Source organism: Oenanthe melanoleuca, chromosome 3, assembly GCF_029582105.1.
Source record: "Oenanthe melanoleuca isolate GR-GAL-2019-014 chromosome 3, OMel1.0, whole genome shotgun sequence".
In the NCBI taxonomy this organism is placed as follows: Eukaryota; Metazoa; Chordata; class Aves; order Passeriformes; family Muscicapidae; genus Oenanthe; species Oenanthe melanoleuca.
The window spans coordinates 27448869-27462498 of NC_079336.1; the positions used below are offsets into that span (position 1 = coordinate 27448869).

At 36.7% G+C, this 13630-nt stretch overlaps 1 protein-coding gene across 1 annotated transcript in view; it reads left to right on the plus strand.

Moving 5' to 3' along the window:
- The window catches only part of COL19A1 (collagen type XIX alpha 1 chain), a 176062-nt gene that overhangs the window by 145885 nt on the left and 16547 nt on the right, over positions 1-13630 (plus strand). Inside the window, exons 35-45 of the mRNA XM_056488063.1 lie at positions 1707-1751; positions 2359-2409; positions 2496-2540; positions 3412-3438; positions 4367-4420; positions 6911-6955; positions 9066-9110; positions 9219-9281; positions 10781-10816; positions 10963-11007; positions 13404-13574. Of these exons, the coding sequence (XP_056344038.1) occupies positions 1707-1751; positions 2359-2409; positions 2496-2540; positions 3412-3438; positions 4367-4420; positions 6911-6955; positions 9066-9110; positions 9219-9281; positions 10781-10816; positions 10963-11007; positions 13404-13574 (627 nt within the window). The remainder of the gene's footprint in view (positions 1-1706; positions 1752-2358; positions 2410-2495; positions 2541-3411; positions 3439-4366; positions 4421-6910; positions 6956-9065; positions 9111-9218; positions 9282-10780; positions 10817-10962; positions 11008-13403; positions 13575-13630) is intronic.

Sequence of the window (13630 nt, forward strand, 5' to 3'; positions counted from 1 at the left end):
ATAATTGTACAAGCCCTGAAAGTTATTGGATGTTAGTTATTCTGAAAAAATACATAAACTTCCTTTATACTTACTTTACACTCTCTTAGCACTGCTGTTTTTTTAAAATTGTATGTGTTTTATCAGAAACTTGATATTATCCATTAGAACTAAGAGGTCAAATTCATTTATTGGGTACATCAGATCAGTGCAATAGAGCAGAGACAAAACTTTGTTGCAAAATACTTTCTGGAACAAGTTCTACATTTTGTGTATATTACAGCTTTTATTTTAGAAGTACTCTGGAATTTTCCAGGCATAACACTGCCACATCCACATGTGGGATCCTAATTCACTACAAAACTCTGATATGAGTAAGAAAGAAAACTATTTTGTAGAGCTCTAAAATTATTTCAGCAAAGAATTTGAATGCGAGTTCTCTCCTTGCAGATGGCAGTAACAAAAATTTGCCCCACTGATGTCCTTTTCATCTAACTGAAAGCAAAACACAAGTCTTTGATAGTTCCTTGGTCACAATTCACACACAGGTGGCAGTGAGAATCCCCTGCCCAACTCGTGTCTCATCATTCTAAAAGTGCAAAAGTCAGATGGCTGAAGAGTAATGAAGTGAACTGAAATAAAGCCCCAGTAAATTTCTCCTCTCACTTTCATCTGGGACACACTCGAGGATTGATCACATAATGTGCTTTCTAAAATAATAGGATTTTAATTTCCCATGAAACTCTTCAAACCATTCTTGAGAGGCTGACAGTTTCTTACAATTAGCAGGGCCATTTGGAAATTATCCTAGTATAAATGTTTAGTAAGAATTGTATTTTTCTGCTGAGCTAATTACTGGCATTGAGCACTTAGCTTGATTTTTGCCACCTTAGTAATTTTAAATTTGTGACTTAAGTGTCTCACTGGCATACATTTAATAAGATCCAAAAAAGCCAGTGAAAAATTCAGACAGACTTGTTCCAAATTATAGAGTGTATTTATCTGAATTGTAGTGATGAGATTTTGAAAAGATTGTTTTGAAAATTTTATGCTCAAAACTTTGCAACTCTACTATTCACAGACCCCGTGATTCTGCTGGGGAAAAATCTTAGCAGCTATACCTTTTGTAATATAGTCAATTCAGTACACAACAGCAGAACAGGCCAGAGATACAGGTAACAACAGATTAGTATTTTACAGTAAAAACCAAAAAAATATTCATTGTATCTCTTAATAAGGAAGATTGTTTAAAAAAAATTTGATTTATATTCAATATGTTTCTAAGTAAACTGAATTTCTCAGTCTGTAGCTCGATTTAAATGATCAACTGAGGACTTGCTTTTGCAAAATTATATACAAAGCATAAAATGATGTTAATCTGCCAGTTCCTTAAAAATCCTTATTAACAACTCTTTTTTTTTTCTTCATCTCCCTTCTGGTACATATGATATGTTTCCCAACCCAGCTTACCACTGTTATTTTGCTGTAAGGAAGTTACTACACATAAAAGCAGCAAGTAACTAACAAAATAAAAACTAGTACAAAGTAATGATTCATGCCTTCTCTAAAGCTAAAGCAGGAACATTTCAGGAGGATTTATTCTTGGTATTATCTGCTCTTATTGACTGTATCTCTTGTTTATTATCATTATGGTCATCATAGCTTGAGTGTGGAATGGATGTGGCCAGTTACAGAAAATGAGTTGTATCAATCTCTTGCTGCACTAGGGTAGTGAAGGTTCTCCTGGGAAACCTGGACCACCTGGGCCTCCGGTGAGACATTTTGTTTTATATCTTGAATTTATATTAGGAACAATATACTTGTGGGTAAAAATGTAATGCAATATAAAGAAATGAGTGTTGATCTAATAAAAATTAATATTGCAGGAAGGTAACAGTGTCTTTTTTCAAAAGGCTTTTTTCCTCTTAATTCATCACTGAGTAAGTTCAGATCACTAAAACCCTCTAAGAAACCTGCTCAAAATAGTTAACCTTGATATCCAATATTATAAGAGTAAAATTGACAGCTTGGATACCTGAGATCAGAGAACCCAGGCAACCTAGGAAAAATCTGTGGAGCTCACTGGACTCTAAATTAAGTGGAATAGTACCTAACACAAAATTTATTCTAGGGAATTATAATAACAAAAATCGAATTATTATTTACACTGATTTACAGGTTTCTTGGTTGATAATTTGTTTTTTTTAAAGTCCCAAGCTGTGGTGGTGTATATCTTATATTCTTCTGAAATCTGGAATCTTTGACAAATTGAGAACAAAAAGGATGCCACAGCTTTGCTGAACAACAGGACTTGAACAGGGCAATAGTTCTGCCTTTGTAATTCATAAGTGACACTTACTTGGTTTTTATGCTTTAAAGGGCATGCCTTACAATGAAAGAAATGGAATGAGCAGCTTATATAAACTGCAGGTATTTCTCTTTAATGTTAATTGCCTTTTTTTTTCAATCCCCATCCAATTTTAGCCACAACTCAACTTTTAACCTTGCTGTTACAGGGAGGTGTGAGTGTTGCCAGTTATCCAGGTCCACCAGGACCTCCGGTAAGTGCCACCAGAAATCTGATTTCTAGCAGCTAATTGACAGAGAAACAGAGGAGGGTGAGTTGCATGGAATTTGATTTTATTGGTGAAAGATTTAAAAAAAAAAAAAATCAGGGTATTATTGGTATGTAGTAGTCTGTGATTTTATGTTTGCCAAGAATTTTAGCCCATTTTGGAGAGTGTTTTGATTATTTATTTTTATTATTTATTTTGATTAAATCATTTCATCCTAGCAAGCAAAGGCTGCCAGAATGGTACATAATTTGGTATTGGACTCTTAAGTGTAAATATTCTTACACTAAAAACATGTAATTTTGTACCTATAGTTTGTGGGGCCATAGTTTTGTTGTGAATGAAATTTGGTGCCAGAATTGAGAAGCTCATGAATTCTGATCTGAGTTCTGTCACTGATTCACTATGTGTAGTTACAGTACATGAAAATATGTAAAACTAAGAATTATATTCTGGAAGTAATACAGGGCTGGTGTCTTTCACACTGCAGTTGCAGCCCCTTGAAGCTGGGCACTGCTGCTTTGGTTCCATGGAACTCGAGATTCTGTGCATTTATTTACATTCTTCTCCTTTTTGCCACCATAGGCAAGTTCTTTTTTGAGATGATTGTCTCTTTGGTAACCACAGTTATGGTCTGGCACCGAGCAACAGAGCTGTCTTTATATTCTGGAACAGCAAAACAAAACCCAAAACATTACTAAGATTTTGTACTAAATTAATGAGCTGAGAGAGCTGGAATTAATAATGATTCTAAATGCATTGCATTAGCAAAGTAGACTCATAGTGCAGTCATTAAAAAAAACTCATCATGTAACTTATCTTCTTTAAATGTGGCTTGGTTTGTTTGGGTTTTTTGCAGGGTCCAAAAGGGGATCCTGGAACAGTGGTATGTATGTATTTTTTGGTTTTGATTGAGAATTCCCCAAGTAGTTTGGTACATTGCACTTCTGAAGGATAATAAGAAACCCAAACCAAAACCTCTCAGCAGTGACAGCAAAACATGGAGTTGTAAGGCAGTTTTCTAAAACAGTTTAATAATTTGTCTTCAAAAAAATTCACAATCTTTTTTTTTTTTTTTGTTTCACCATAATGCCTGGAAGCTGAATACATCTTTCTGTACCAGCAAGCACTTTCTATTCAGAAAACACCAAGTACCAGAGTTTAGGTGGGAAAAATGATATGTCAGAAATTTCAGGAAACCCAGACAGCAATTTCCCATGGCTTTTGATTTAACTGGGAATTGCTGAACTGGAATTGTTGGCTGTAGGTTAAATGTCCATGGTAAATTATCAATTTTCTTTCTAAAAATAATTATAAGGATCTCCCCACTCTACATGTTAAGCTGATTTCTCCAGTGGAGCATGTTTACAGTTTTCTTTCAACACTTGAGCACCTACCCAGGGATGCAGCCTGTGTGTCCCTTGCTGCAGAGTAACCTTTGTTTAGGGAGGAGAGCACAGAATTGCCTGGAGCTTGGTTCTCTGGTTGACTGGGGGTGCTCACACCCCAGGGCTGTGCTGCCTGCAGGTGCTTCAGAGGTGACCTTGGCTTGTAAGAGCACTGGAATTCTGTATTTCATCCTTTATCAACATAAAACCACTGAGCCAAATACTCACACAGAGCCTCTGGGAAAAGCCTAATTTGCAAATCAGTAAAAAGAAGCATAACAAAATCTGTTTACCTAATAACTGGTCAGCTGTTTTGGTAATCTCAAGTTAAATAATATGCTGTTGCTTGCTGTTAAACATTTCCCATGTTGAGTAAAGAAATTCTAATGTATGCAATCTTTTAATTAAAAAAAAAATTAAAAACAGGGAGACCCAGGACCGATGGGATTACCAGGACTGGAAGGACTCCCAGGGGAAAAGGTAAGACTTAAAAAGGAGACATGATTTCTTAGTGGCCACTATCTTCAACAAAATGATTTCTGAAGCTTTGTTTGGTTTATTATTTTTGTGTGTAAGTTAGTGTTTCTATGAGAAAAATCTTAGGATACTTATTTACATTTTCCTTTTTTTGCTTCAGTGTGGGTGTAAATAATATACTCACTGAACTTAAAATTGCATTTTCTGAAAATGGAAAATTGAGGCCTTGTAATATTCTTGGTAGAATACTACTATACTTGATAATAACATAGTTAATATATTCCTAAGTATGGTTCTTGTTCTTTCTTGAACATTATTTTACATTTACTGTCCCTCTGTCTTGTTCTCAGCCTTTTGCTTTCTGATGTGGAGACTGATTAAGAATTTAAAGAAAAGCTTTTCATAAAAGGCTAAAAGAATCAGGATTTTGGTATTCATTTCTAAATGGAGCAAAGTACAAATCCTTTAGCAGAGAAACAAAAAAAAATCTGTAATTATGCTTTCTGTCAGCAAAACCAGTTTGATTTTCCTCATATCTTCTAATTTAGGAAGAAAAAAATAGTAAATTGTTTTGCAAATGGAATGTTTTTCAACTTTTTGAATTATGCTATTAAACAACTTCATGCAAAAGTACTATACTGAAACTTATTTTTCATCACAAAGAAATGTAAATTACAAGTTTTCTTCTCAATATCACCATGCATTCCTCCTACTTACTCAGTCAGTGACAAGATCTAATGTAGGTATCTATACTAGATGCTTAAATTACATGAGATGGTTCTTGCTCTGGAATTCTACAATTTACAGGCAAATAAATACTTGTCTGATTTCAAAATGAACAAACACAGGAGACATTACAGGTCTAACTGAGACAAAATGGGGACAGAAATTAAATAAAGGGAATAAGCAATGGGTCAGATCATATAAACCAGCTGGGTGAGTGTTTGGCCCTCTCCCAAAGTAAAAATATCGTTTCCTTAACTAAATTGGGTCAAAATTTCACATTTGTGGTGCAAATAAATGAACAGAATCTCAGAGCCTGCCAGTCCCAACAGTATAGTGTATGCTGGGTTTTAATTTATAGCCATGATTCTTCTCTGTATAGCAGAATGCCATCTTCTGGAGACAACATTGGCTGTAATTTTGTAATAATTTAATGAACTGCCTTAAGAACTTCATGTCCTCTGGATAAAATGTCCCCTCCCTCAGCTGTGCTGACAGTGGCTGGTGCAGCTGTGCTGCCAGCCACACTGCTGGAGGGACCAGAATAACCCTGAAAAGAAAAATGTTGCAAGGGAAGTGTTAGGCATTTCTAGTTTCACTATCACAGCGAGCATTTAGGGAAAATTCCACAAGTTCTGGGTCTGGAACACCCACTGGGGCAGAGGGCAGGGCTCCAGACCAGGTGCTCAGTGCTCCCACTCGGTGTTCCAGAGGTGCAGGTTGTGCTCCTCACTGGGTGACTTCTGCCAGCCCCAGAGCAGGACAGGCTGAGCTCTGTCCTGTAAACCCTTCCCCCAAATGGGGTCAGACATGTAACCTGTCATCTGTCACACTTGGTGTAAGTCAAGTGCTTCTAATCAACAACAATATCATGGAGCAAAATGATGGGGATGAGACAACCCACCATTACTTGTAAGGACAGGAACCAGAAATCCCAAAACTTCCTGGGGCTGCAGAACACAAAGTGGCTGTAGCTATGTTTACAGAGCTTTAATACATCTGCTCCAGGTAACATACACCCATCTCAGAAAAACATTCTCCTGTTAGTATGGCTTCAACAGGGATTTTCTGACATAAATTTATAAATGAGGAGCCTGATTTTTTTCTTTCATTTTTAACCAACATTACAGTAACAGAGCATAGTGTTGCAGACCAACACATCAGCAGTGGTAAATACCTCTGGATAGTTTTACCACTTGTTGAGCTCTATCTGTCTGTTTTGGATTACAATCCTGCTAAGAAGGATGAATTTGTGCCTGTAACTCATCAGTTCCAGCCAAAAAAACAACACTATCCTGGCTTAAAGCATAGATGAAGGGGGCTGCGTGCTGTAAGGAAGGCCATGGCACAAGCAGAGGACATTGCTTGTAGTAAATGGATGGCTGGGTAGCAGGAAAGTAAAAACTTCTTTGAAAGGTGCATCTTAAATATGGGGATGTTGATATGAAAGTGAATTACCCTGTGTAAATTTTGTCATGACCACAAATTATAATTATTTGGAGAACTACAGATAAGTCAGGGACTTTCCATCCCTTTTCAAGGGAGGCCTCACACAGAGTCAAAGGGAAACATTATATGAGAGAACCTAAACAAAGGATTTGGGTTACTTGCTCAAGTCTGTCTCATGAGCCAGTGGCAGAGATAAATATTAGCATTTAGCCTGGCTCTTGTCCTCATTTTCAGTTCACTTCCTTGGGTTTTAATGGGAACCCACCATGAAACTTCTGCTTTAATTGTTGTGGTTTAAACATAGATTTATCTTTTCTTCAGGGTGACCGTGGACCAGCTGGTGCACCAGGAATGTCAGGGACACCGGTATGTGTATTCTTTAATGAAACTCAGGTTTTCAGAAGCTGAAAAAACAAGTCAAGCAAGGTGCTGAGCTTAATCTCAGTCACTGTGGAACACCAGCGCTTGGCTTATGCTTTATATGTGGGTATGAAGATTGAGTTTTCCCTAAAGAAATTGGAGTTTTAATAGCAGCAAGGGTTCATATTATTATTAAAATGACAAGAGCCAGTGGGGTGAATACATGATAAAGCTGGAATTTGAAGCTGCATATGCTTAGTTAAGAAATGTGAGATTCTTCTCATTGCCTCTGTTTAATATAGATAAAGACATTTTTTGTGTTCCCAGGCATGCATAGATTTCTGAGCATCTTTCTGTCACAAAGAAAAATCATGAACATTAGTTATTGCAACCCACAAGGATCTGCATATCAAGTCGATCAAACATTTGCTTTAGGGAAATGCTTTGTCAACTATTTACATGTGGTATTCAGAGAAGTTCCTGAAAGTCATAGAGGAACTTTGTTGTAGGTGAAAGTAGAAGTAACTAATAATAAATTGAAATTATAATTATTCGTTTGTGTTCCTAAAGGAAATGAAGATATTAGATTGCATTCACAGTTTAATAAAAAAGTTTATCCATATTTCAGTAGGCAGTATGGAGTTATTTATATGCAAATAGATTTATTATTAAATTTTGGCAGCCACCAATAAATTCAGAAGCTGTTTAAATTATAAATATGCTTTTCATGAAATAAAGAGAATTATGTGTCTACACACTCCCATTTCCATTAGCCACTGATTTAGTCTATTTACTGTGAGTTCCAAGAGAGAACATCATCTTAAATAGCCTAATTTCATTGGGTTTTCCTAAAAGAATTGCACATTTAAGGGGAAAAGTGTTTGTCTGAGTTTTATAGCAGATGTAAGAATTTCAAAGTTTGTTGTTCTGAAACAGATTTTACATTAATGTTAATGTTTACATAATGTTAATGCTGTAGCTGGTGTGAATGATCACAGTTGTGCATTTTCTATGAACTTCCCACTGGATGTATCCCAAGTTATTTAATGTTCTCTATTCAAATTGGATATTAAATATTTAATGAGGTCCCTTCTTCACTGATGGAGTTGCATTCTGTTGACTATATTTAGTTCTGACAAAATCCACTGAAATAAAATATTTCCCCCTGAAATAAATTATTTGCATTTTCATTTTATACTAAAGAGTTTTAATCAACAAAATAGTAAACATGTGAGACTATTTTTTTTCCTGTGGTCTAGGAGGAGTTTGAGACATATCCATATATCTTGCTGGAAAATAATTTGTCTTCCTTACCTGTCATTATTCCCTAGATGGAATAGTGGGCTCTTTTTCCCATCTGGGAATATAAACTTCTTATTTTTGCTTTGGTGTTTTGCTGAGATTGCTGAGATTGTCAGGGAAGCTTGGACTGAGATCCTGCAAGATTGCCACCAGAGCCTGTTTCAACACAAACCCTCAGTCCTGCTCTTCCCAGAGTTTTCCCTGGTCTTGATGGGTTTGATCTCTCACTTGTACAAGTCACCTGAGGATCTGGTCTAAGGATACTTTCAGGAAATGTAGCTTCAGGTTGTTAAAAGAAGGGCATCCTACAAAAAAGTGGCATTTAAAATCAGCATTTAAATGATGTCATAAGAGAGGGTTGTGAATTCTGGCAGGCTGAACAGAAAATGACAATAAAAGTGGCCGAAAAAGATCATGAAGATAATTTGCAAAAGGAGTTAAGTAACAGTAAAGTCACATTAAAAAAAAAAAAATACCTGAAGGAAAAAAATCTTGATTTTCAATATGCATTTAAAAGCTTTGATCTGACTATGACTCCTTAAGGTGGAAATCATGGTGTAGTAAGAGAAAATTTCACAAAAGCTTGTCAGTATTCAGGAAGGGTAAATAAAACCAAGTGAGTAATATTTAATGCCTGATCATTAAATATCACAAATGTCTAGTAAAATATTTCTTTTGTCTTTCTTAAAGCATTAATGACCAATACCATGAATATTTCTCTTAGATATATATATATACTCTCTTATTTTTGATATAGAGAAAAAGATTATTTGGCTTCCTAATAATTTGAACCTGTAATATCCTCTTTTTGCAGGGAAAGCCAGGATCCCCTGGGTCCCCAGGGCTGCCAGGAGAACCTGTAAGTACAGATTTAAGTGCTGGGTTCTTCCAACAGCAAACAAATATTTCAGACACCTAACACAAGATTTTTCATGCAGATTTAGATGTGTGTTTTCTTCTTTCTCAGGGTGAAAGAGGACCTATAGGAGATATAGGCTTCCCAGGTCCAGAAGGGCCACAAGGAAAACCAGTAAGCAATTTTATACTGAGTATATATTGGTTTATATATTGTTACAAAAAGATGGGGTTTAGTTTATCAGAAGTTACACAAGAAAGGACATTACATCTTGCTTTGTGTTAGAGTAGGTAGCATGAAGAACATACAGAGCTGCGCTGCTCAGTATTAACCATCCAAAAAAGAATTCCTGGTATTGTGATGTTTAAATAGTTAATGTTACTGAAATGTTGCCTTTAAAGGTCTTATGAAGGTCACTTGGATCTTGTTGTCATAAAGATTCCTCTTTTACTGTTTCAGAGGGTAATATGAACCCAGACACTCAACACAGTCAGTAAAGGATGGGGTGGAGAGAATGTTCTCAGTTTCAGTTTAGATAAAGCGTGTGCTTCATGACTGAATAAACTTTGAGACTCTTCTGTATACAGGTGATGCAACACAGCAGCTGAGGCATTTAATGTTCACTTAGGAGATGTCTGATCTGCTCCCTTTATGTCATAAAAGTGTGACAGCAGTGTAGTCAGCACTGCCTGAGCTGGTTTAAAAACTTAGTTTATATTCTAGAAGGGGTTCAGCAAGGGTAGTGCAGGACTCATTATCTCCCCTGAACCTTGGCATTTTGGGGGTGAGCATGAGCAGCAGACCTTTGCAGCTTGTCAGCACTTCTCCACATTACACCTCTGCCTTGAAAGAAGAGACAATTTCTGTAGCTACAGCAGCCAATTAGCCCAAGGTGCCTAATCTGGGCAAAATTCCACTTTGCAGTATATGAGGAGAAAGAAATATTCCTGATGTCTCTGCTCATACAAATCATCCTTTCTCACTCAGTGAAACAGCTGTGACTTTGCCACATGTGCAGATCCATAAATATCCTACTAAATTAAACACTGCCAGAGCATTTATCCTGCAGTTATCTGGCTTTGTATAATTGTTGGTATAATCTCTGACATTATTTTGGCCCATAGCAGCTAGGACTCTCAGATCATGCCACATTCCAGTCTGGAGGGTGATGTGTGAGCCTGGAACAGTTTCCAGCAGGTGCTGTGAATGCAGCCATCCTCTTTGGGGAATGAAGTAGCTTTAACCCAGGAGAACAAAACTGTGCCATGCTACAAATCCTAAGGACCAAAGAATGGATCTGGACATGTAATAGTAAGGCATAATCTCTGTAACAGTAGAAGGGTAATTCAGTACCAAGACTAGAATATCTCTCTCATGGTTGTATTATGACTATATGGGACTGAAAATTACATGGATATGTCCACAAATATTCCACATCTGCAAAATTTTCTATGATTTGTCATTAAAGTTGGATGATCATTAGATTTGGTGCACATCTTGATGCTCTTTGTCTATTGTAATTACATAAACTGCTGCTCTTGCAGCTTCAGAACATTTATTGATATAGCACTAAACACTGAGCTTTATATTTTATTTTTTTTATATTTTTATAATATATATATATATATATATAATATTTTTATAACACATAAACATATTAATTTTTTTCTTAGGGGATCAATGGAAAAGATGGATTGCCAGGCCCTCCGGTAAGAAAACATGCTTTTGTGTATTTTATTCCTCACAGAAACCACAGCTGTTAATCCTAGGCAGTTGCTTTTTGTTCTGCTAACACATGAAACACAACAAAGCCTTTAACTGATCAGTTCATCTTTTTACAAAAAACATTTTTCAGGGTGCTGTGGGGAGACCAGGAGACAGAGGACCCAAAGGAGAACGTGTAAGTCCCTATTATGATAATTTTTTCTCTTTTTACTGGGCATATAAACACCTCATTATCTCCTATCTTATAGGCAAAATCAGGAAATTAATTCTCTGTGAAGTTCAAGCACTCACCTAAGACATTTAAGAGGTTTAGTCCTAGACACCACTTCAAAGAATTAGAGTTGATTTGGCTTCTGCATTTAGAGGAAAAACACATTTTATAGACTTTCTAACACAGTTGGCCATGGACAGTGTAAATTGATCAATAGGCTGAGAATTGGAAAGCAGATAATCCAGTTGTGCTGTTGTCAGACTTTGCAAAAGCTGTGAACTTGCCCTGTTGTCTTCCTTTCTATGTCACAAACACAAATCATGTTTTATGTAAAACAAGCTTGTCACACTTAGACAGCAGAAATGCCAGTGCTATGCCTGACTGCTTCCCAAACCCTTCAGACAGTTCTGTTCATGGCAAAAAGGTCATGGAGGGCAGGAATCATTATGAAAAGTGAGGGATGAGTTATATATATATATATATATGTATATACATGTATATATGAAGATGGTCTTCTTATAACATTGCTGAAGTCCTGATGTTCTAATCAAATGGCTACCACATTTATTTGATGACTCAGAGAAGAACCTCCCTGTTTAATCTGGAAAATGAATCTGCTTTATGACACTGAAGAGACATAAGGGTTTAACAATTATTACAATTATCCCTTAGAAAATTAACTTTTTACAATGTTCTAGCATTGCCTTTAAGGACACAGTCCTGCATCTGTGTGAGAGTGATTGCAATGATTACAGAAAATAAAGTCAAGGTTTTCTTGCAGCCATTATTATCACTGCTGTACAGCATGCTCCTTCAGTTTGAGACCAGCTGTTGTACTTACAGAAAAGAGAAGCACCAAAATTGGAAGGACAGAGTAAAACTCTTGAGGTTTTCTTGTCTAATATAAGAATGTCCTCACAGAATCAATTTAAAGAAGGAATAAACCACCTGGGCTGAAATAGTTTTACATATCCTTTGAGTGCCTAAACACTGCTGTTATTACTACTTCATAAACTCAGGGACAAACTAGTTGAAAAAATGTTTTATACCAACCAGTTTTCTAGTGATTTCAACAGATACAGGTGCTAGTGGTTTGCTCATTTTTTGCTGTTATCTGCATACCTTGATCACAGATTGTGAACCTGCTGGAGTAGAGCAGGTAGAAACACAAGAAAAACAGCAGATCCTTCTGCACAGAATTTGGTACAAGATAAAATACAAAAGATAGGAGAATGCTAGAAAGGAGAAAGGCTGAATAAAGCAGCACCTTAGGCAGAGATCACAAAATACAAATGTCCTGAATTTTGTACAATTCATAGTGGAGAGAGTTTAAAGAGGAATCTGGAGAAATACATGACCTAGTTTATGAATTTTTACAAGGACCTTTTTCAAAACACAAAGAAAACACTGGAGGCAGTTTAAAAAAGCTTGTTTGAAAAGTTGCTGTAGTATTTGATTTGTCTCCTACACATTGGCAGCCTGTAAAACGTGGATTGTTTAGAAGAAAAGGATCAGCTTCACACTGCCATAGCACCATGATTCTAGAGAAATCTGCCTTTTTCTTTATCCCAGGTAGAAGAGCTATCTATACCTACTCTGCAGGGTTATAGACCTGAGGACTTACAAATCATAGAATCATAGTAAGGCTTGGGCTGGAAGGTACCTTTAAAGATCATCAAGTTCCAACCACCCTGCCCTGGGCCTTTCATCAGACCAGGCTGCTCTAAGCTCCATTCAGCCTGGCTTTAATATATTTCCAGGGTTGGAACATCCAAAGCTTCTCTGGACAACTTGTTCCAGCGCCTCACCATTCTCACAGTAAAGAATTTCTTCCTAATATCTCATCTAAACCCACTCTCTTTCAGTCTGAAGCCCTTGTCCTGTTAATACATGTCCATGTTAAAAATTCCTCTCCAGCTTCCACCTAGGCTCCCTTTGGGTACTAGAAATAACTTAGATTAACTATAATTTTATGAAAATTAAGACATAAAATAGTAGGCTTGTAAGGAAAGTTATAGGAAATATCCTGGTGTCTTTTACCTGTATGAATTTGAGCAACTAAATTATACCTAGGTCATAATTGACATTTCTAGATCTTTGTAGAAGGCCTAAAAACTTTTTATACTCAAGTTGTGTCCTTGAAAAGTAGTCTACACGGTCAAGCTATTATTTTTGTATTTGTCTTCAACATCAAAAGTGCAAGAAGACAAAATGTATTTTCAGAGACACGGTTCAGCCTGTAAAATCATCTTCCCTGAATGACTCAGTCTGTTTCTGAACTGGCAAGAATTTTCTCAAATGACTTTTCAGGTTTGTTCCACTATGAATAATGGTTTTCTTTCTCCTTTTATTTTACACAGGGAGATCAGGGCATTCCAGGGGACAGAGGTCCACAGGGTGAACGAGGGAAACCTGGCCCATCAGGAGAAAAGGGGGATGTGGGTCCTGTTGGCCCTCCAGGAGACAGAGGCTATCCAGGATCACCAGGCCATCAAGGCCCCCCAGGTTCACCAGGACCCCCAGGGTTTCCAGTAAGTAAATATAAGTTTCTTTGTTGCTTGTGAATTCAGACAGTTATGAAGGTAGC